A 25256-nucleotide genomic window follows, 5' to 3' on the forward strand; every position below is an offset into this window, starting at 1 on the left:
AATAATTTTAAATATCAAGTAAAACGCAATAAACGTAGCTGTAAAACAATGCTTAACCTGAGGCTTATAAAGATGGTTAAGCAGTTAAGATGGCCTCTAAAAATGAAACTAGTAATAAAAGCCGCTGTGAACAGTACTCAAAAGACTTTATTCATAATATGATTTTTCAATAAAACATAAAAAGTAACATCTTTTGCCCTTATTACAACTAGCATCAAATGACCACATGGTGGTATTGTATGCCAAGTTTAACACGTTATACTAAAGTTACTCTTCTGTTCAGATCACGGAAGGTTTTCTACCACGTTATCTGAACATATGTAAAAACCCAGACCTCCCCAAACCCCACGGATAAATACAGCAAGTTCTTCCGCGCTCACAACCACAAATAAAAGCACCACTGACTGACAAAAGACAGCTCTCTGAACCTTCAAGCGAAATATGTGAAAATGATGCAGTATTAACCGTTGATTAATGTTTCCTCAGACTCACCCACTGTCTACTATACATGTGTATCTATGTAATATGATTGAAATATTTGCCCCTCCATTAGTGTTTCTTTGCTGCATCCCATGTACAAAACACAGAGGTTCTCCACTTTCCTGCTGAAAAAAAAGAAAAGAAAAAAAAACTTCAACCAACTGGTCTTAGCTGGTTTAACCGATCAAGTGCCCAAAACCACTCTATGACAAGCAAACCAGCTTTTCAGCATGGTTTAAATCAAATACATTAACAAATACTTGTTCGTTTCGCAAATCTGCAGTCCTCCCTTTGTAGTGGATAATGAGGCTACAACAAAACAGATGCTAGATGTCAACTTGTAGAAATTCAACTCTGATATACAAACACACCCTGCTATGAACTCATAAATTGGCCTGAAGTAACAGTTTCAAGTTCTGATGGTCACGTTTACAGTCTATGACATATAATGTGCTGATACAGAGAGGGAAAAGAAAGAAAATAACAAATTCCTAAAAAAAAAAAAGGCTGGCATTTCTTGACACAAAAATCGACAAAATAATATCATATTGCATGTAAATATTGTATAAAATTATTAAAAATACAATTTAGACAATTAAGTACTTGAGTCAACAAAGCCAAAAGTGCAGAGGTACATAAATAAAAAAACAACTCCCTCAAATAATGTTTAAAAAAACAACAACAACCGGGTGTGCTCTTTTCAGAGCTGCCACTCAAATTCACCGAACTCCACCCCCTTTTGCCCCTTGCCCCACCCCTTTATGACAGGCTGACCTGAACTAGTATCCGGTCAAAGGTTAAAGTTCACACACCAAGAACTGGGAGTTAAAAGTTCACGCACATGACACTCATTCATTCTCTTGCTGAAAACCACACAAATATGCTAAATCAGTATGCATATATAAACGTTTTTGTTCGCCAAGATTCAGACGAATCAGTTGGAGATTCAAAACCCACGCAAACGACACTCCCAGACACTCGCAGGGTGAAGTTAAGGGCATGTGGTCTGCAGCTCAGGCCACGGAGCCTCTTAAAGCTATTAGCATAACAATGGACACAGAGGTGAAGTCAGTGAAGTCGAGATATAGTTGCTCTGAGAGAGAGTCAGAGTCAGAAGCACAGTGAATCTACAGACTGCTGTTTCAGGGGTCACATGAGAGGAAAACAGCTCGTCTCGTCCTTTTCTTTTGTCTCTCCCGCATAGTCTCATGAATAAACCATATATGATGACAAAAAAAACACAGAGATTAACACAGATTTTCAAATACTTTTCACAAGCTGCACTAGCAATGCACGACATTTAAGTTCTAAGGCCCATTTGGCGAACACATAAATGAGGATTGATACATACTGGCATACAAACTAGAATCTCCCTGGGACGATATCCAGGTATCCCACATGTAGAGAAAGACTGACTAAAGTCGGAGTGAAAGATAACACTGCTGTAATTCCTAAGAGCACAAATGAGATGGTGTGAAAAAGGCACTAAGACTAGCCCTAGAAGATAAAATGCGATACATTCATGGCGTGCGGGGCTTCCTTTTCCGACCACAATCAAAAATACCTTGAAAAACATTGGTACAAAAATAAAATATAAAAGGTTGCAATCCTTGATGCATCAGTGCGTATGGCTACAGGGAGACTTTTTTGTTTTCGTTCCGGCTGATTCGAATATGACCTTCAAGCAGTTCTGGCCCCGTTAAGAAGAGAACTTTCTGTCTAACAGGATATTGAGGAGGAGAGAAGAAGTGTTGTAGTGTTGGTACATAGCTGCACTTCCTCCTCAAAATACTGTAGGTTTCACTCCTTTTCAAGATTTCCCACTGTTTTCATTCTCTGTGAACAGATTTTCACCCTTTGCAGCCCTCTCTCAGGACAAAAGAAGTGAAATAGGGCAGCCCCCCCCCCAGTCTCGATGGACTTCCTGTCATGTGGCGGTGGCCTCCAGGTAGCTCTGTAGTTTACGGACAGTTGACTCATCCAGTGAGAAAAGGTCAAAGTCAAAAGTTGTGTTGGTGACATTAAAGTGGCCGGTCTCCTCGATGAGGTTCACGATCTTTAGGCAGGAAACGGGTCAAAGGTATTTGTTCAAAGCCTGTACACAAACACAAGCTATTTTAATTCACACGCAAACACCTACCTGCTGTAGAACGCTACGCTCTCTTAACGCCATCAGCCTGCGATGAAGGTCTACCAGCTCTTCAGTGTATGCCTGAATAAAAGAGAAGAAGATGATGTCAATAGCAGAAGGTCAGTTTTTACTCTGAAAACACATATAAGCTTGTATTAGCACTAAAAGGTTTTAAAAAGTTGACCATATTTACTTAAATTAGTTGAAAGAGCAGTTTTACAAACTACAATCAGTAGCATGATGTCATGGATTGTGCACTGACTGAATGGAACTTAGGTCCAAAACTAGTGAACTGCCTACCTAGGCAACATTTCAAGTTACCAAGACACTCTCTCGAGATAGAGACAGTTCCAAAACATGCTTTATAATAATATGAGCCATTGTTGTTATATAATAATAAGAGTAGTTGCTGATGTCATGTATTTTATTAATACAATATTTTATTGAAATCGAACTAGTTATCATATAATCTATTTACAGAATTTTAATATAATTTTACATTATTATTTTTTTATGCTTATTAGAGTATCAGACTTTCCTGTAGCTCAGTAGAGCATGGCACTAGCAATGCCAAGGTCATGGGTTTGATTTCCAGAGAAAGCAAGAAACTAGTAAAATGTACATGTGCTTTGGATGAAAGTGCCTGCCAAATGCTTAAATGTAATGCATCACTTTATTAGCTTAGCAACATGCTAATGAAAAACTACATTTGCAATTGAAGTTCCTTTTCAGTATTCCTAAACAGGGCACATAATGTATGTGAGCAGCAAACAGCAAGGCAGCTCACAAGGTTTAAGAAGTTGGGTCGACTTGATCAAATAGAAGTAACTTGTGGGAGTGAGAGGTGGAAAATTAAAAGATTGATTTACCCTTCCTACCTTGTCGTATCCCTTCTTCGGGACCTTTTCTTGTCGTAAACAAGAGTCTGGACTCTTTCTGCCTGACACCTATATGACAGAAAGACAAAAGGAAACAGAGAGGAAAGGAACAAGATGGAGAAAAGAAAGAAAAAAATCATATGGATGGACTGAAATAATGGTTTAAAGAATGAGTAATCAAGACATCGCAGTGTTTTTCCAGTAAGAGTGCACCAGTGCCTGGAGCGCTGCTCCAAATCCCAGTGATCTGACTGGCAGCACCCAGTTAAGCAGCATTCCACAGTCATTGGATCAAAAGCTGCGTGTCACCACCTCATTTCAACACAGGGCGCAGCATAATCCAAGAACTAATGCCAATCGTCCATCATCTGACAGTCAACAAAACAGTGTGTGCTCCAAACTGAACGATTGGCATGAATAAACACACCAATTGGATGACTGCCAAGGCTTAACAAGAAGCCGCCACAGTCCTGAGTATCACTTCACCTTGTTGTTGGTGGTGCTGTGTTTCTGTGGCTGAGGTGGTGGGTCTCGACTGGGACGCTGCGGCCCGTCACTGCAGTCACTCTCGCTGTCTAAGCTCAGCCTGTGAAGGGCGAACATCAAACAGTTAAACTCTGTGAGGAAATGAAAGGATTAACAAAGCAAAACATTTTAATTCTGTCATATATATAACTTTAAGGACTTTTACTTTTTTACAAAGGCGGTGTAAAAATGGTCCATACGGCTTGTGCACTTATATTCCAAACCTTCTGAAGGCATACAATAGACTTGTGTGAGGAACAGACTTAAATTGAAGTTGTTATTTACTGAGAATCCTCCTGTGAGCTGTTAACTGCAGCAAATGGACCACTGAATTGCTCAACTTGAACTTGAGAACTGCATCTGTCAGATTTCTAAACTAATCATTCAGACCAGTTTTGGGAATGGGGTCAACAGATTCATTGAAAAGATCTGACGCAAAAGATTGATTATTGATTACTTCACTAATAGGATTTGACTACTTTTTAGTTTTAACGCTAGACGAATTTGGTCAGATGTCAAGATTTTCAATGAAAGGTTTACATTTTAAACAAATCTTTAACGGTTTCAGAAGACATGGAATATAGTGCATGAGTCACATTGACCACCATTATAGTGTTTTTTCACCAGACCGTTCATTATATTAAAAACAGATCAAAAACAAAAACTGGTCAAAAGAAGAAGAAAAATTCATAAAGGTATGGAAGCAATATGAGAATCATATATGAGTAAATGAATTGTTTTTTTTTCTTTTTTGGATAAGCGCCATTAAATTTGCTGCATACTTTTAATTAAATCTGAATGAATGCATTTAATTTGAAAGAATAATTATAATAAACAATAAACAAAGAAAATCCAATTCTACCATTTATCTCATACTTCTAGCCTCACAAAAATAAGTCTTTCAAAGCAGCTTAGCAATACTTGAGTGAGATGAAGAATAGAGTGAGGCGTATGAAGTGAAGTGTTTACTCTGAGCAAACAAATCCGTTCTCCGCCTCTGCTAACATTGATTAAAGGGACTTAAAGCATCTGAAAGACCTGCTTAAACAAACACTGACAGGAAAGAGGGAGAATGACCTGGAGTCTCGACCGGGCAGGTTGTTCTTGACTGGCGTCTCTTCGTCTGAGCTGCTATCGTCATCATCCGACTCCTCCGACTGGAGATCCTCCACCATAGAGCGCAGCGGGCCTACAGACCAAAATCCACAATGAGCTTCTGCAACATATATGGCGGTTTGACTGAACTTTCAAACTCACACTTTAAAGGTGAAGTCTGTCCTTTCTGCACCACTAGCTCGACCAAACAGGATTGGAAAACTAATGATTATTTTCAAACAGATTTCCTTAAAACTCCTCCCACCCGCCATTGATTAGACAAACAAAATTTCTCACCCGAACTCATTTTATTAGTTAAGCCTATGTTCTTTGTTGGACTGGATGTTACAAAATAAATGAGAAAGGAACAAGGATTTGTAATATCGACAATGACAAATTGCACACATCACCTTTTTAAAAAATACCCCTCATTCCTTCATTTTAAGGAAGTGCCTTGATCTGACACGTCCTTAACCCTCTCCACGATAATCAATCAAAGCAGCAGACTGTTAACCTTGAGTTAAAGTGTAGTAGGGAAATCTATTTATGGATCTGACTGCTTCTTATCAGGACCCTCCCTGCAGGAAAAGAGCAGATCCTACCTTGGCCTTGTTTCTGCTGTGGCTCAAAGTCTGAGTCGGAGCTGGACTCTGAGCTGGAGCTGGAATTAGACGGGCTGGAAGGTGCTGACTGCTGTGGGATGGAGTGGACAGGACACAAATTAAAGATTTTCTTTATCACTGATGTCAGCTTTAGGTCAGGAGTTGGGAACCTTTTTCACATATTGTTAAAGTTAATTTGTAGATTTTTCTACAAATTAATTTGTAGCTATATTTATTAATTAATTTAAAATTATAAATAACTTTTTGTTTGTGAAAAATATTAAATAATTTAACATTGTGTCATGCCCTGACTTTTATTTTTAAATAAATAAATATTTTGAAAGAAATCACAAATTAAATTGAACACTTTGTTAAAAAGGTTGCCAACCCCTCACTTAAATACATATTATTATTATTATATTGTAAAAAGAAGAGAAAAAAAGATATATACAGTGTATATATAACAAATTAAATTGAAGGCTTTCTTAAAAAGGTTGGCAAACCCTCACCCAATTCTATGTAGAAAAAAAATAAATACATGAAAAAATAAATTAATTAATTAAATTGTGATCAATTTCAAATTAAATTTAACACTTTGATTACGAAAACTCCTCACTTATTTAAAATCAAATTAATAAACAAATTTTATTTAGTGTAAAAAAAAAACAAATAAAATGTAACACTTTTAAAATGTTTGCCAACCCTCACTTATATTAATTAATTATTTAATTAATGTTATTGTGGGGGGAAATATATATATATATATTCAGTAAAAAAATTTTTTAACTGTCATCCCCTAACTTATTTTAAATAAATAAAAAGTGTTATCTTGCCTTAAAATCCTAAACAGATCTTGTAAATAAAGCTCGATTCTAACCTCAGACTTAGACGAGGCCTCATCATCTGAGTTGGAGTCATCGGATTCCGGAGGCTTCTTGGACTCCTTGACCTCCTGGGCCTCTGACTTGCCCTTGGCCCAGCGGCCCTTCTCTTTAGAGGCCTTCTTATCCACATACCCCGAGGAGGCCGTGGAGGAAGACGCGGTTCGGGGGGAGGTGCCGGTTAACCCCCCACTGCTGGAGCCTTTTGACCCCTCTGAACCCCCCTTCTTTGGCTTCTTGACACTAGGTTTGGGTGACTCCACATTGGAAGGTCGTTTGCTGGGTGCTTTTCCATCGGCCGCTCCTCCTCCCCCTCCACCGCCTGCTGACCCCGCTCCCCCTCCTTTAGGAGACATGCCTTCCATTTTGGACTCCTTCGGCGTGAGTTTGGGCTCCTTGAAAGCAGCTTTGGGCAGGACTTTGTTCTCGTCTTTCACTTTGATCTCTGTTTTCTTGGATGATGAAGATGAAGATGAGGAAGGGTCACGGCTACTTTTGCTGCTGCCGTCCCGTTCAACATCTCCTTTGGATGTGGTCTTGCTCTCAGAGTCTTTTCGTGGCCGCTCTCGATGCTCCTTGGCCATTTTGTGGGATTTGGACACTTTGCTTCCCTCTTTACTAGGCTCCTACAGAAAAGAAACTGTGTTAACAATTAAAAATATAAGCTCTATTCACCAAGTTAAACAGGAATTTGTCAGTTATCCAAGAAATGACTGCAGCAAAACTACAGATAAAGCAGTAATAAGTACTGCATTCCTAATCATTCAGCTGCATCATTATTTCATAATAAAAATAAATAAATAAAATTCTGTTAAAAAATGTGGGTTCGTTAATATTTTTTTAAAGAAATCAATACTTTTATTCAGCAAGGATGCATTAAAGTGATCAAATGTGACAGAAAAGATATTTACAATTGTTACAAAATATTTTAATTAAAAAAAAAGCTGTTCTTTTGAACTTTCTATTCAAATGCTGAAATGTATTAAGCAGTAAAATATTAGGCAGTTTTTTTTTTTTTACATTGATAATAATCAGAAATGTTTTTGAGCACTAAATCAGCATATTAGAATTATTTTTGAACAAACATGTGACACTGAAGACTGGAGTAAAGGCTGCTGAAAATACATTTCCGGTGAACCCCCCACTGCTGGAGCCTTTTGACCCCTCTGAACCCCCCTTCTTTGGCTTCTTGACACTAGGTTTGGGTGACTCCACATTGGAAGGTCGTTTGCTGGGTGCTTTTCCATCGGCCGCTCCTCCTCCCCCTCCACCGCCTGCTGACCCCGCTCCCCCTCCTTTAGGAGACATGCCTTCCATTTTGGACTCCTTCTGCGTGAGTTTGGGCTCCTTGAAAGCAGCTTTGGGCAGGACTTTGTTCTCGTCTTTCACTTTGATCTCTGTTTTCTTGGATGATGAAGATGAAGATGAGGAAGGGTCACGGCTACTTTTGCTGCTGCCGTCCCGTTCAACATCTCCTTTGGATGTGGTCTTGCTCTCAGAGTCTTTTCGTGGCCGCTCTCGATGCTCCTTGGCCATTTTGTGGGATTTGGACACTTTGCTTCCCTCTTTACTAGGCTCCTACAGAAAAGAAACTGTGTTAACAATTAAAAATATAAGCTCTATTCACCAAGTTAAACAGGAATTTGTCAGTTATCCAAGAAATGACTGCAGCAAAACTACAGATAAAGCAGTAATAAGTACTGCATTCCTAATCATTCAGCTGCATCATTATTTCATAATAAAAATAAATAAATAAAATTCTGTTAAAAAATGTGGGTTCGTTAATATTTTTTTAAAGAAATCAATACTTTTATTCAGCAAGGATGCATTAAAGTGATCAAATGTGACAGAAAAGATATTTACAATTGTTACAAAATATTTTAATTTAAAAAAAGCTGTTCTTTTGAACTTTCTATTCAAATGCTGAAATGTATTAAGCAGTACAATATTAGGCAGTTATTTTTTTTTACATTGATAATAATCAGAAATGTTTTTGAGCACTAAATCAGCATATTAGAATTATTTTTGAACGAACATGTGACACTGAAGACTGGAGTAAAGGCTGCTGAAAATACATTTCATTTTAAAATATATTCAAATAGAAAACAGTTATTTTAAATTGTAATATTATTTGACAATATTACTGTTTTACTGTATTGTTGAGTAAATAAATGCAGAATTGGTGAGCTTCAGAGACTTCTTTCAAAAATATTTTACAAATCTTACCGATCTCAAAAATTAATACAAAGTACTATGTTTTAGGTCATGATACACACTGTTGTATTTATTTTCAGCCATGTATGGACATGCATAATAATAATCCAACTAGTCATTTTGGAAAATATGTAATTTTGAATAACCCCAATATTAAAATAATAATCATTCAGTACCATATTGTTATCGTCTGTCACCATGGTTCACATTGTCAAATACAACCACACAACGCCTCTGACTTGCCCTTGGCCCAGCGGCCCTTCTCTTTAGAGGCCTTCTTATCCACATACCCCGAGGAGGCCGTGGAGGAAGACGCGGTTCGGGGGGAGGTGCCGGTTAACCCCCCACTGCTGGAGCCTTTTGACCCCTCTGAACCCCCCTTCTTTGGCTTCTTGACACTAGGTTTGGGTGACTCCACATTGGAAGGTCGTTTGCTGGGTGCTTTTCCATCGGCCGCTCCTCCTCCCCCTCCACCGCCTGCTGACCCCGCTCCCCCTCCTTTAGGAGACATGCCTTCCATTTTGGACTCCTTCGGCGTGAGTTTGGGCTCCTTGAAAGCAGCTTTGGGCAGGACTTTGTTCTCGTCTTTCACTTTGATCTCTGTTTTCTTGGATGATGAAGATGAAAATGAGGAAGGGTCACGGCTACTTTTGCTGCTGCCGTCCCGTTCAACATCTCCTTTGGATGTGGTCTTGCTCTCAGAGTCTTTTCGTGGCCGCTCTCGATGCTCCTTGGCCATTTTGTGGGATTTGGACACTTTGCTTCCCTCTTTACTAGGCTCCTACAGAAAAGAAACTGTGTTAACAATTAAAAATATAAGCTCTATTCACCAAGTTAAACAGGAATTTGTCAGTTATCCAAGAAATGACTGCAGCAAAACTACAGATAAAGCAGTAATAAGTACTGCATTCCTAATCATTCAGCTGCATCATTATTTCATAATAAAAATAAATAAATAAAATTCTGTTAAAAAATGTGGGTTCGTTAATATTTTTTTAAAGAAATCAATACTTTTATTCAGCAAGGATGCATTAAAGTGATCAAATGTGACAGAAAAGATATTTACAATTGTTACAAAATATTTTAATTTAAAAAAAGCTGTTCTTTTGAACTTTCTATTCAAATGCTGAAATGTATTAAGCAGTACAATATTAGGCAGTTTTTTTTTTTTTACATTGATAATAATCAGAAATGTTTTTGAGCACTAAATCAGCATATTAGAATTATTTTTGAACAAACATGTGACACTGAAGACTGGAGTAAAGGCTGCTGAAAATACATTTCATTTTAAAATATATTCAAATAGAAAACAGTTATTTTAAATTGTAATATTATTTGACAATATTACTGTTTTACTGTATTGTTGAGTAAATAAATGCAGAATTGGTGAGCTTCAGAGACTTCTTTCAAAAATATTTTACAAATCTTACCGATCTCAAAAATTAATACAAAGTACTATGTTTTAGGTCATGATACACACTGTTGTATTTATTTTCAGCCATGTATGGACATGCATAATAATAATCCAACTAGTCATTTTGGAAAATATGTAATTTTGAATAACCCCAATATTAAAATAATAATCATTCAGTACCATATTGTTATCGTCTGTCACCATGGTTCACATTGTCAAATACAACCACACAACAGATCCCCTATTAGGATTAAGCATAGAGTTTGACACCTAATAATAAAATCATCACAAAAGACCATTAAAGCATGTCTTAACTGCGATCATATAACGCGCCTGTGACCTTGACACAAAGGTCATCTGCTGTATTAATGAGGCTGTGCTGAGATTAGGACTGTTAAGGGTAATGGGGATGCTGGAAGATGTCCAGTTCTGGATGATCACAGTAAATCAGCAGCGAGTGACTGACCCGCTTTCCTGCACTAATGAAAGATGCCGCAGAGTGACCCAGACAAAGCAACAGCGCTCAGATATGATAACACAAAGGTCATTTAATAGAGAGATGACACATGTTCTATATAATGGACTCTTAATTCTTACTGAAACGATCTAATCTGCTGCTTAGAAGTAAACAAAAGAGAGAATCGAGGAAGCTGTGATCCTATAATATCGCTCTTTTATCTGAATCTATTATCAGATATTAATTGTTTATTACAAATTATATTTTCTGAATTACATAATTTGAGTGAAAAATTGTGTTCAAAAGTTTGGGGTTAGTAGGATTTTTTCATGTTTTTGAAGAAGTCTCTTATGCTCACCAAGGCTCCATTCATTTGATTGAAAAAATAAAACCCCAGAAAAAAATGAAATATTGTTACAATTAAAAAAAAAAACTTTGTATTTGAATAGGTTTTCAAATGTAATTTATTCCTGTGATGGCAAAGCTAGATTTTCAGCAGCCATTACTAGTCTTCAATTTCACATAATCCTTCAGAAATCATTTTAATATGCTAATTTGCTGCTGAAGAAACATTTCTTATTATTATCGAAGTTAAAAACAATTTGCTTAATATTTTGTCAAAATGCACACAATTTTTTAGGATTCATTGATGAATAGAAAGTTCAAAGGAACAGTATTTGAATTTTCTTTAAACATTATAAATGTCTTTGCTCTCATTTTTGATCAAATTAATTCTTCCTTGCTAAATAGAAGTATTCATTAAAAAAAAGTTAAAAACAATTTGCTTAATATTTTGTCAAAATGCACACAATTTTTTAGGATTCATTGATGAATAGAACCCCCAGATGCACATTCTCCACCTCTTTTTATCTCTCTCTCAGCATGCTGAAATCTGTGAGTTACTGAAAACAACATAGGAAAACAAGACTCGCTGAAGGTTGGGGATGTTTTTCAGAAAAGATATGACAGATACAGATACATATCACAAGCCTGTGAGTCAGCGGGTGGGCTTGAAAACGAGAGTGTAATTGTTTCGCATTATACTGCTCTGATCATAAGGCAAATCATTCTCCTCTGCATACTCTACTCTACGTTGCCTGTTTAATGTCAATGGGGGGGAAGATCACAAATGACAAGACAGAGGAAGAGAAGCCGATACTCAGATGAGTCACAGAGAGAGAGGAGGATGTATGCGAATGAAAATGTGAAAAAATAGAAATTACTACAGAACAAGAGAGAACAGCAACAGAGGACAGAAGAGCTGCAGGAAGAGACTTCGTTACCTCACCTTGTTTTTGAAGTAGACCTCTACGGGCATCAGAAAACCAGCATATCCCGACTCCTCAACCTTGTACGGAGGCTCCTTACACACTGCAAATAAAATAAAAAGATGAATTATTTCCCTAAAAATGCCTGCACACAACAATAAAATTCATAAATATTTGAATGTAATTATTTATACTTATATACACTATCCAAAAGTTTGGGGTTGGTAAGATTTTAAAATGTTTTTGAAAGAAGGCTCTTATTCACACCCAAGCTGCATTTATTTGATCCAAAACAACAGCAATACAGTGAAATATTTGAACAATTTTAAATAACTGTTTTATATTTTAAATATATTTTAAAATGCAATTTATCTCTGTGATGGTAAATCTTCAGTGTCACATGACCCTTCAGAAATCATCTTAATATGCTGATTTGGTATTCAAGAAACATTTGTTATTATTATAATCAGTGTTTTTACATTTTTGTGAAACAGTGATACATTTTTTTCAGGATTCTTTGATAAATAGAAAGTTCAAAAGAAGAGTGTTTATTTAAAATAGAAATCTTTATAGCAACATTACAAATGTCTTTACTGTCACTTTTGATCAATTTAATGATTCCTTGCTGAATAAAATCAATAATTTATTTCCAACAAAATCTTACTCACCCCTGAACTTTTGAACAGTATGTATTCATATATAGATCTTTAAGTATTATTTAATGTTTCATAATATTATTAATAAGTGTCTCACATTTTCATTTGAGCTTTCATTTACAAACACGAAAATGAAGGCTTTGCTCATGAATATTAATTATGTTACATCATGTTTACTCAGTAGGCCTGACTGATTGGTTGAAAGGCACACGCTGTTAAGTGTGCACTGATCAGCTGCCAATTCGAGAATCTGACTATGGTGAAGACACAGTTCATGATTATTTATTAAAATGACTTGACTGGACACTCCAGGAAGGTTACCAAGCAACGTCTGCATGACCTAATTGATTTTCACAAACTAAAAAATAATTTTGCAAACAAATCTTGGAATCAGTGTTTTGAACTGACTCACTGAAACACAGTGTGAAAGAACGGATTAAATATATGGCACATATTCAAAATATCCCTCCATCCATGTCATCATAAAGGAATGTGAATATAAAATGCGAACTTTGATCTAAGATCAGCGCTGTTAATCCAAGACATGTGACAAGTGAAATGGGTTGATGTTTAATCTGCTGACAGTAGTTTCATTTCACCAGTCATTTGAGGCTTTTTATCTGTAGCCTTAAGTATTGATTGAGTATCGACGCCAAAGTACTAGAAGCTGGTGTGCTACCAAGCCAAAACTTTGATAGTGAGCCAACCCTAACTATAAATATTAAAAGAAAGAAGCAAGCTGTTCCTTATGACATGCTGGTTTTTGAAGATTGAACTGTGCATGGTGGAGTTTCTCATTTGTGAAGTTGTGAAATTTACCCCTCTTGGGTTTAGGAAAGCTCTCGTGCAGCCGGAAGACGACTTTATCTACAAAGTGCTGAATGTCGCTGTTCTCAGGGCCTCGCACAAACACCATCCAGTCATGGGTGAAGCCCTCTGACGTCACCTTCTTCCTCAGCTGGGCCCTGTGACCCAGCTCAAGCTTCACCTGAACCGTGCACTGCAAACACAGAAACACATCTTAATTAAATGCTTCAATTGGACAGTTGCAGTTCAGGAGAGGAGACCAGCGGACACTTTCCATCACCGTAATTCATAATCACAGACTACTACAATCATTCAGTATAAAGTATGATTTTTAATCATAAAAATTAATTACATATATAATAAAATATTTTAATAAAAACAATGGTTTTGTTATAAAATGTTACAAGAGATTTCGATTTAAAAATGCTTTGAACTTTCTACTCATCAAAGAATGCTGAAATCCTAAAAATATTAAGCAGTTGTCACAGCTAACAAAAATGTTTTTTGAGCATGAAATGAGCACATCTGAAAGATCTCTGAAAAAACACGTGACATTGATAACTGGAGTAAATGTCTGCTGAAAATTCAGCTTTACATCACAGGAACAAATTATATGTAATAAAATAGAATCTACATTTACATGTAATAAATTGTTATATTATTTCACAATGTTAATGTTTTTACTGTATTTTGATCAAATAAACACAGCCTTGGTGAGTATAAAAATCTTATTTCAAAGTTGCTGTTTTTTAAAATCTTTCCAACCCCAAATTTATTTATTCCATTATGGTAATGGTTTTATTAATAATAAAAAAAAAAGGATAAAAAAAATATATAACATATTATATATTATTTATTTATATAATTTTTTAAAATCATTTTATATGTATACTGTATGTTTTTACTTTAAAATATGTATTGCATGTTTTCATAATAAGAAATTATCTCTATGTAATGGAGCTTTTTAGGAATGAGATTTTTGTGCACTCATAAAACAAAAGACAAAAAAATTTTTTATATGACCTCGAGGATTATATCATGTTGGTAAATCATCAAGCTGTAGGCTATTTTCTTTGTAAGAATGTAAGAAGACTTTTTTAATTGAGTGAATTCATATAGCTGAAAACTGTTATTGATATAGCAGAGAAGAGTTACTAAAAAAAGGCCTCTAGGCACCAAAATCTGAGTAAGAATTCCTTTCATACACAAGCTCAAGCTAATCATCTGTATCATCGGCTGGTTCTGCCAAATGACCAGAAAAAGCCATCAAGGGAATTCCTTGAAAAGCAGCCAGGAAAAATGAACACTGCCCACATAGGGTGGAGACGGGCCAGACTGGGTCCAGGTGCCCAGAGATGCTCAGCTGCTGTTGACTCGAGTCCCTAAACTACTGGAGATTGAAGAACCAGAATAAAGAACAAGACTGAGATGTGCTTTTTTTTTACTTTTCTGAAAGACTGCAAGCAGAAGAAGAACAAGTGGGAGGAAAATCTTATTGGCTGGCCGTCCTGTCACCATAATACACTTTAATTCGCTGCGTTGGCCGACACTTCCACTTCTCTAATGCCAAAACCTGCCAGCCAGACCCTGACGCTGCCAGGCATCAGAATAACCCCTGAGTCCATCTCTCATTCACTCACCCACAAGCCCCAGCCGAGTCACATATATAGACAGACAGTGAGACAAAAGTCTGGCTACCCTCAACGGCGAGAACGCCGCAGCTTTAATCCACTCTTGTTCCAGAACTTGCCATTTGTAATTTGTCACAGCAATAGCAGCTTGCCTTGAGGTAACTATTACAAACGCTACCGACATAAAGCTGTTCCACCCCGTCTGAGAGGAACATGACCAGCCGAATATGAAGATGATAAGGGACAGACAGGAGACGTACACAATAAGAGGTTCAACACATGACCATGTTAATCCCAGTGAAGGGGGGTAAAAAGATCAAAAGGCCTTTTTGAAAAGGAGTAGATTAAACCAAAGGACAGGAAAACACTACTGGCTCCTGGACTCACAAGACACACTCACCTGCATCACGTTTTGTTAGAAAACACAAAACAGACACAAAGGTGGAAGACTGGATTTCTCTCAGGTCACTGCTATGATACAGATGATCAGTCAAGCACGGTAAAAATACAAGCAAGTCACGTGGAAGCCAACAGGCAAACGACAAAACAACAAATCTCTGAAGAGTTGCTGCAAAGCTGTTGTCAAAGATCCAGCTTGGAAAACATGAATGAACGAAACAAGCACATCAACTACATTTCAATAAAATCTTTCATTACTTGAGAAGTGGAAGGACAAAACTGAATTTTACAACTTGCCTTTCTAAAATCACATGAAATAAAAAGGTTTATAATTCAATTATTTTTTATTTTATTTTTATTTTTTTGAGATTTGCTTTCATGCATAACTATCTAGCTAAATTACTAGTCTAAAGCTGGATTTAAAAGGACAAAACAATACAACAGGACCCATAATGGAAGTAATAGTTAGATAAACAGCTCATTAATATTAAGCAGTAACAAGCAAAAAAAGTAACTTTTTTCTATTTTTTTTCCTAACATTGGGCTAGTTCGTTTAGTAAATGTTAAGACATACTTTTTGTAAAAACAAAACAGTAAACATTAATAAAATACATTTACAATGGCAGCCATATTTGATGTCAAAATACCACTACAAGTTTATTGCTGTTGCATTAAAACTGCTAAACATCCAATTTTATGAAGAAAGACTCCATATTTTATATTTATATTTAAACTAGTAACTGTGGCAGCTATAGTAATAGGTTGATAACATGCAAAAATAAATTTTGAAATCTTATTAGAGGTTCCATATTATTGTTTAATAGTTTTCACAGTATCACCAATAACAGTAACAGTGGAAAAAAGATTCCTATTTTAGGGATATTTTTGCAATGGGACGCATTCAATCATAATAATAATAAAAATAGTAAGTTTATAATAATAAAGGTTTATTTATAAAATAATTTCTTTAGTAGCAGCAAATGCAATTATAACCTACTACAGACCACAGACACAAGGCAGAACGTGTAAAAATAGCCAGCATGTTAATGCAATGATATTCATCTACAGCATATGATCACTGCTGCTGCTCATAAATCATATTGCATAAAAGGGCAATTAATTAGCCTTGGAAGAAGACAGAAGACAGGAGCCCATCAGGAACCCCCCACCCTCAGAGCAGACCTGTGCAATGCCCTCAGCCTTCAGTCTGTATGCTGTCAGGAACACTAGTGCATGAAAATGCATGTTCCTCATTTCCTCTAATAAAAGCCGCAGACTGTAGTGACTCCCGGGCCAGAGAATCACAGGACAAAAACACTCTCCTTTGTGTTTCTGCTGGTGTATGCACGACTTGCCTACAGTAAAAGCTGGCGCACGCATCTAGCCCTTTAGGCTGAGCTGATGTCGCCAAATACCGATGTAGCTTTAATATGCGTGGCCAGCTCGAGTCAGATAGCTGAGAGGAGGGAGGAGGGAGGGGGTTATATGGGTCCGATCCGCTGCTTTCACGAGCTTTAAGTGTCCACATTCAGTTGCAATGGTGGATTTCTCTAAGCGCGCGCTTACAAAAGTTGACTTCACTCCATGCAACAGCAAAAGCGTTTCATACTCTACCTGATTCTCCATAGTTCGCCGGCCTGATGAAGGTCCTGTTTATTTACAGAAGGCTTTTAAGCGGCTGCTCCCGACTCCTCATTGTGTGTCAATTCCAGCCCAAAACCGGAAACTAGACGGTTCCCCTCCCCTCTCCGGACCTCTGGCATGTACCCAAAACTGAAAGCGCTTGTGGCCAATCAGATGCCGTCTAGGATGTTGCTTTACACCGGCCAGCCAATCGCGTAACGCGGTGGGCGGGACTTCCCACGGGCTGCCTGTACTGGTAGGTAATAATTAAGATTAGATGAAGCGATAGGATGTTTTTTTTGCAGTCTAGTAGCGCTCCTTAGCATTCTGTTATTTTTATCTGAATCATATTCAGTTTCGTATTTGAAAACAAAGCATGTTGCACACAGCTGTGTTGTGATTGGTCGGTTGAGGGCATGCCTCTATTTTATGTTTAATTAGTGGGATTACAATAAATACTTAGTGAATGATTTTACTTGCCATTTGAAGGGACTAATTTAATACATGGCAGACTGGGGCTAGTTGTCACACTTTTTACTATAGTACATAGAGCATTTTTTTTTCTGTAACGTTATAGGTACTAATAAGGTCTTGGCTACAATAAAGTTAGCCTATTCACATTTCCACCGTTATTGCTAAGGGAAAATAGAGATGATTTAACATGTTAAACCAATAGCGGGGCATGTTGTCCCACTATATGGGGTAAGTTGTCACAATGGAACCCTGAACAGCCTATTATATTTAAACAGTTAAAACGATTATAAAATACACGAAATTAAAATGTCGTGATATTAGAATTTTAGTTTGGAGGACATAATTCACAAAAAAGTTCTAGTAAAACTTTCTTGAGAAAGAAAACAATAGGTCAAATTATTGTCAAGAAAGGGTTTTTTGTAGTGTATACTAAGCTAGTTACACTAAGTGAACATCACTTACACTAATATACCAAGAGAACTACAATTATTATTATTATTGCTTTAAATCATAAGTCGAACCACTTGTCAAACTTCACATTACAACTGAACAGATATAAGCTGAATAAATTGTTGCAGTTGATGAAGCAGCTCAACTGCATGCACTACACCTAGTATGTACACTTGATGTTGCTGTGTCAGAAAGAACAGAAAGTATATATAACCTGGAGTTGAACCAGTTCTCTACATAAAGCACACAACAAGCAGCAGCATCGTAAGTTTTGTCTTTTGATAGTTTTTTACTTTTATTTTGGTGTGTATCTCATGGTGGTTTTTTAAAATTCTTTTAAATGGCAACATTTCAAACCCTTAAATAAATCACGCCAAATGAATGTCCAAGCAATCATATTTTAAATAAAAATATCCACAAATCATCATTAGTTTCCATCATGTAACATAAGTATTTTCCACAGTGATGCCATTATTTCATACACTGAGGTGAAGGGTAGAGGTTAAAACACAATATATATAGAATATTTTTAACGAAACTTACAGTAAAATAAAATAAGATTTAAAAATGCCACACCAAAATACATCATTCCAGTTATTACATTTGTAAACAAACGTTTGCACCATTTGCTGTGAGAAAATCATATCAGAAAGTGACATCTCACATCAAACAGGCAGCATGATTTTCTTCCTCTGAACAGACTATTAATCTAACATTTTTACATTTTCTATTACAATTAGTATTCAAGTTTCGCCCATGAATCGAGTAGTTGCTTATGACAATTTTCTCAGTCAATTGTCATAAAAAGCCTCTGATTCGTATTAAGTAAATCAAGTAAAATGGAGAATGTTTTGTACATACATTCAATCGTCACAACAGAGCAAATATTAATTTTCACATAACAGCATGTTGTTTGTAAAGATGAGAATATGAAGTCACTTGCATAGAAACATTCTCTCACACACACACTCACACGTCAGTTTCAGGTTCTGTGAGAAATGTGGAGAAAGTTCCAGAAACTGCAACAATTTCAGCACAACATTTGTTTCATATAACAAATTTCTCTTCAGTGTTCACATAACGTACAGTGGCTCAGGGTAATGATCTAGGATCAGCATTTTGGAAATGTAAAGGCTGGTCCTAAATCAGCGTTAAATCAAACTTTAAATATGAGGTTTGTTCATCTTGTGTCTGTTCATCTTGTCGTGCCTGCTAGCATCTCTTCCGTGTCTTTGTAGTGCCTTTGAGGACTATGTAAGGAAACCCAATGGACCATTTATTCCGTGGCCAGTATTGCAGGTCGGGTAGGGAATAAGGGATTTCCAGACTAGCGTCCAGGTAAGCGATCAAAGTGCTACCATAAGCAGTGGCCACCACAATCAGAATGTGCCTGAATGGAGGGGTAGAGGAAAAACAGTATCTGGATAAGCATGACAGTCCAAAACTCTGAATAATGTGGTTTAACCCTGTAAAATCAGATACAATAATAAAAATCCATATAAAATAATATATATTTAACATTTTTCAATTTAACCGTTTATTGAACCTTTAAATGAAACACACACACACACACAAACCTAAACATATTTGCATATGTGTTTTTTATGACTCATTTAGTATAATATAGAGAATATACACCTCACACTAGAGAAGGAAAAAAAACACTTCAGTTTTATTCTCAGGTCCAAAAATATGCAATTTGGCGCAATTGCTAAGATTTACATGGCCAAAAAGTATGATTACATCTTTATAAATGTATAGCAGGCTAGGCCTACTTAAATGCATTTAAATATCAGTTGTCACTCTAAATCTCCCAATAATATGTCTTAGTAAGATATTTAAATTCTTAGTTATATGATAAGCTCTGTAGTTTTTATTGTAGGGGCAAAACATAAAGCAATGCAATACAATGATGACTGAGAGATGCACACAAACATTCCTTATAGGCCTGTGGGATAATATTTGATGATTTTATAAACTGTATGTATGTATGTATGTATGTATATATATGTATGTATGTATGTATATATAGAAACAGTAGATAGATAGATATAATTATACTAAAAGGCCTTTAATTGCTAAAAAAGTATAAACTATCGATTTTCAGCAAAGTAATGATCATGCTGATAATTTAGAGGTCTAAGAATTTTGCTTATCAAAAATTGTTTTGTAGGCTTCAGGGTTCAAATGTGCTCAGCATACAGCGGGATATCATGACTCACTCACCAGATACCGTGCAGATAACAGAAGTCCAGTTTCTGCCAGAAGCTGCAACCAAAGCGATCGCTAATCCAGCAGGAGATAGCCAGAACCCACAGGCCAATGGACGCCCAGGCCAGACGCAGCACTCGCTCATCTGTGCAACTGTTGAGAAACAGTTCAGTGTTGAATGAGAGTGAAAACAACCAAAACAAGAAATAAAAACAGATCTTGTATAGTATTTATAGTTTAAACGTGGGTAAATAGTGACTAAAACAACATCTGAAAAAGCCTGAAGCGATGAATGTACATCCTTTACCTCCTTAATTCCACAAACAGAGAGTAGAGGATATGGATGGCGAAGCAGTTGAGAGCATAGGCATTAGCTGTAGGTTTGACAAAAGAGGACAGAGTGCTTATAACAGTGATGATCAGGACCATATGAGAGAACGATCTCCTGAAAAAGAACAAAACAGAGGAAGAGAGACCAAACTTTAGACTGGGGACAGTCTAGAAAAGGATCCTTCTTCATTGACAGCCATTTAAATGCTCACCAAGGCTGCATTTATTTCATCAAAAAGAAGTAAACAGTATTACTGTGAAATATTATTACAATTTAAAATAACTTTTTGAATTTGAATCTATATTGAAATGTAATTTATTCCTGTGATGGCAAAGCTGAATTTTCTGCAGCCATTACTCCAGTCTTCAGTGTCAGCAAATGCTGATTTGCTGCTCAAGAAACATTTCTTATTATTATCAACAGTTGCTGCTTAATATTATAGTGGACACAGTAATTAATTTAGTCAAGATTGTTTAATGATGAGAACTTTCAAAAGAACCACATTTATTTAAAATATATTTTAATGATATTATAAACGTCTCTAAATATAATGAACTATTAATTGTTATTAAAATAATACTGACCCCCAACATTTTAAGCCACAAGACAGTAGACATAAACATGTTTGTAAGTCTAAAACTTTGTTTCATATAGATTTCAATCATTTTAAATATTAACATAAGGCTGGTTGGACCCCACTGAGAAAGCAGTGGAAATCATCTCTCCCACAGTGAGATCAGAATATCATGCTGCAAGTTAGTGCTGCTGTTAAACTAAAGACTGTAAATGGATCCTTTATTTGCTCCTATTTTTAGAACTGAAGACACAGTGTTTTAGAGGAGGAAGACAAGTTCATGCCATTACATAGAAACAGACCATATACATGGTCTGAAAAATATGAATTTGTTACCTGTCCTTAATAAAAGAGGGGAAGTGTCTGCGTGGGAACCACAGGGAGTAGCCAGTAGCCAAAACCCACAGGATTGACAGCTCATCCAGCATCTGGCCCATAAAACTCAGAGTCATGTGAAAATACATGGAGAAGAGACCTAAAGAGAGAGAAACAGACCATGGAGTGAGAAAGACTCATTTTGTCTGGCTTTATTCTGGAATCACTACATTTTTCTGTTTAAATGTCCCGTTTCTCTCGAGCATGTGTCACATAATTGAAGTCAAATGGGATGTGAATACAATTAAAGTTGACTTTAATAAGTTGGTTATAAGTATAAGGTCATGTAAATACCATAAAAGCTGATTTATTGAAGCAACAGCATAAGTGCTTTAAGCAAAACATGATTTTTGCATGTTTTCCGAATTTTGCTTTGCTTTCAAACATTTATTAACATTGTCAGCTTATTCAGTGTGTGCATGACTGACTGCATAGCAGTTTTGACAAATACAGATTTTTTTTATTATTATTTTTATTATTATTAAAAATGCAATTATAATTTTTTTTGTTAGTCTACTGATTTGCAAGTAAACCCATTTTGTGAACGGTAGAAAGCCTTTTGTAGCTTTTATAAACACTTCGCTCATTTTCCCCACTAACATACAAAAACTCAAGCTGACATTTCTTTAATGAATTTATTTGAATTAAATATAATGAATCAGTGGATTTCAATTTGCTGGCTATACATTTGACTTGGCTATTGTACAGTGCTGTCCTCTGCTGGATTGTTAATGCCACAACCCCTTATAGATTGAGCTGTTACACTTACCTACAAAGACCATCATGATCCAGACCAGGTGCACAGTCAGGTTTCTTTCTTTGGCATATGGGTGCAGCAGGTAAAGCATTATGGGTGAGATCAAAAAGAATATGAAACTGCTCATCTGAAATGGGGAAAAATGCATGTTAGTGAATCAGACACACTCAAACTCAAATAATATCCCATGATGCCTCTAAACATGGGTTTTGTAGCAGTCACATTGACATAATTAATTTGTTACTAGGGTAGGACCATAAATAAAAACTGAATGGGCTGTGCTGTATTAAATCTATGTTGAGCACATGGATAGGTGTAACATTGTGCCTGAGTCACTGTAGATGTGCCATTAGTGTGGGTGTAGTTTCTGGATGAAACCATGGCACTTTGAGCATTATCGTATGGAGACTGCAACAATTAGCCTAGCATAGTTAACATTTAACAATGTCCTGTATAGGACTCCTTTAGAGTTAAGGGTTGGATTGAGAATGATTCACAGTGACTAGAGTGTGAAAGGGATTTGCGGCTCATCTGTTATGTTCATACCGTGTTGAAATATTCCACAACATTCTCTGAATGTTTAAAGTTGTCCTCACACCAGTCCACTTCAGAGCTCTCGTAGGCAAACACACTTGCCATTTTGTCAAAGGATGGGAATGACGGGATCTCTGAGAAAAAGAGAGACTGTTTTATAAATCGCTGTAATGACATGTAAAAAATTATCTGGCTTACATCTGTGTGTTAAAGAACAAAACACTTGCCATGGTGCTAAAGCTTGTTGTTTTTACAGGGAGGAGTGTTCCAGACTCTATTGTGAAAGAATGGAGCTACTGAACAAAAGGTAGATCTCTGCCTTTCTGGAGGCTCTAATAGATTGATTTGTAGCATGCAAATTTTATTAAAGGCGACATATCATGAAAATCTGAATTTTTCTGTGTTCAAGTGCTATAATCAGGTCCCCGGTACATCTACCAACCCAGTAACTTTGTTTTGGTAAGCCTTTCTCTGCAAGCATGTGAAAAAAACGAGCTGCTCAGATTTCGCTCCCCTAGTGACGTAGGAAGGGGATCACATTATAATATCACTGCCCCTTATTCTGCACGTTTCCCACCCATGGCGCTGCTGTTACTTAATATACAGATCTAATATAAACATGCGATTTCTTTCCCCGCTGTTTACCTTCACAGACATAACTGACTGTGTTTTTGTAACTTGTGTGTGTTTTTAACATAAACCTGTGTGTATTTGAAAGTTTAAGCACAATAAGACATGAAAGAGAACTTAGTTTAATACTCACATGCTGTGTGACAGCCGCTTTCTGTGTGCGTGCACTCAGAAAACCATATATCAGAAGTTCAAACTGATATGGTTTTAAAACGCATGATTTCAGATGATACATGCATGATACATGATCATCAAAACCAAACAGATGTTTTTGGCAGAGTATTTGAGGTACGAGCTGTAAATGCACAGTACTATTCTGGAAAAGGGGGGCAGGGAGCAGAAGCTCATTTGCATTTAAAAATACAGACAAGAAGACAACAGCGTGTTTCTGCTTCCACTCAAAATAGGCATTTTCAAAATTATACAATAAATTATCTGTGGGGTATTTTGAGCTGAACCTTCAGATACATTCTGGGGACACCTGAGACATACACTATATTACATTTTGTAAAAAGAGGCATAATAGGTGCCCTTTAAAGGATAAGGGAACATTCACAAAGAAAGCATTTTTGCATTCCAGTAGATGGTACACGCAGTAGATGGACAGAACACATTTTTGTATTCTAATGTTTGACCATTGCACTCGGGTCTTTTGCAGTATTTTGCGCATGACAACCTTCTAAAAATGCTCCGATCAGGATAAAATAAGTTTTAACATAAGATTTACAATGCAAACACATGTTTCATGTGATTGGCCCATTAGAGGCTTTTCACACTAAACGTGTTTTTGCGTTTAAAAACGTGAGACGCAAGAAAATGGAATGGAGAAAAAAAGCAAGGTACAAACCTTTTTAAGTTCAACTTTTTAACTTGAGCATCATGTTTTGCACTGCAAGATGCTGAAAAAAAGACCAGGATGCAATGGTCACACACGTACGTTTACATAGAACGTTTATAAACTATCACATAGAAAAGTAGTACAGTGGAATGTACAAACGTGTTCTGTGTGAACGACCCCTTGAACTGTTTTGTTCCATATATCTCAACTTTTTGCAGCCTCTCGCGCAACATAGCGTTCTAAAAATGCAGCGCTCAATACAATAAGTCCAACTTTTAAAAACGTGTCTCAACGCCTTACATTTTTAATTAATTTTGCCATGAGTCGAATTGAGAAAAACGAATTCAGTGTGAACCGGTCCTACGCTGAACTGTTTGGGTCAAAACTGCTTTTAAAGGGGTCATATGATGTTGCTAAAAATAACATTATTTTGTGTATTTGGTGTAATGAAATGTTTTTATGCGGTTTAAAGGGAAAAAAACACATTATTTTCCACATACTGTACATTATTGTTTCTTCTCTATGCCCCGCCTTTTCGATTTTTACAAAGCTCATCGGTCTGAAAAGCGAGGTGTGCTGTGATTGGCCAGCTATCCAGTTCGTTGTGATTGGCCGAATACCTCAAGCATGTGACGGAAATGTTACGCCCCTCACATACTGTTGATGCCGTGTCCAACTGGAGCGACGAGACAAAAACATTAAAACCCATTATAAACGAGGCATTTGTTGCATCCAGTGGGGACATAACTACTGATTATAATGACTTATATTGTCTTTTTACGCATTGCGTTGCATTGCATCGCGTAAACATAAAACTCTGTCTGCATTTGTGATCAGAGAAATGACAAACAAGTGCAACTCTACTGCCCAAAACTCGCGTTTGAATCATCATTGGCAAATCCTTTAAATGAAAACGTACTTATGTGAGTCAGAACTGCCGGCATTTTAGTCTAACGTTGCGCTCCCAGGATCCGTAAACAGTCCTCCATAAAATGTGCCGGCGATCCACGGCACTAAGTTG

The 25256-nt window shown here is 36.6% G+C and overlaps 2 protein-coding genes across 2 annotated transcripts in view; both read right to left on the reverse strand.

Annotated features, from left to right (window-relative positions):
* Nucleotides 1–128: 128 nt before the first annotated feature.
* On the reverse strand, nucleotides 129–17157 carry LOC107549968 (protein ENL-like). The gene is made up of 12 exons (XM_016231160.1): nucleotides 17053–17157; nucleotides 13421–13601; nucleotides 11966–12048; nucleotides 9039–9587; nucleotides 7718–8170; nucleotides 6589–7218; nucleotides 5712–5802; nucleotides 5092–5203; nucleotides 3976–4075; nucleotides 3490–3558; nucleotides 2621–2692; nucleotides 129–2536 (listed from the first exon to the last, which is right to left on the reverse strand). Exons 1-12 carry the CDS (start codon nucleotides 17062–17064, stop codon nucleotides 2408–2410), a joined length of 2481 nt encoding a protein of 826 aa, XP_016086646.1. The 5' UTR covers nucleotides 17065–17157; the 3' UTR covers nucleotides 129–2407.
* Nucleotides 17158–19165: 2008 nt separating this feature from the next.
* LOC107550428 (alkaline ceramidase 1) overlaps nucleotides 19166–25256 on the reverse strand; it is a 7664-nt gene continuing 1573 nt past the window's right edge. The window contains exons 2-7 of the mRNA XM_016231701.1: nucleotides 22780–22901; nucleotides 22246–22360; nucleotides 21438–21576; nucleotides 20504–20641; nucleotides 20212–20349; nucleotides 19166–19375 (exon numbers count right to left, since the gene is read on the reverse strand). Of these exons, the coding sequence (XP_016087187.1) occupies nucleotides 19198–19375; nucleotides 20212–20349; nucleotides 20504–20641; nucleotides 21438–21576; nucleotides 22246–22360; nucleotides 22780–22872 (801 nt within the window). The 5' untranslated portion in view covers nucleotides 22873–22901 and the 3' untranslated portion in view covers nucleotides 19166–19197. The remainder of the gene's footprint in view (nucleotides 19376–20211; nucleotides 20350–20503; nucleotides 20642–21437; nucleotides 21577–22245; nucleotides 22361–22779; nucleotides 22902–25256) is intronic.

Source organism: Sinocyclocheilus grahami, unplaced genomic scaffold (assembly GCF_001515645.1).
Source record: "Sinocyclocheilus grahami isolate Dianchi unplaced genomic scaffold, SAMN03320097.WGS_v1.1 scaffold16.1, whole genome shotgun sequence".
Classification (NCBI taxonomy): Eukaryota; Metazoa; Chordata; class Actinopteri; order Cypriniformes; family Cyprinidae; genus Sinocyclocheilus; species Sinocyclocheilus grahami.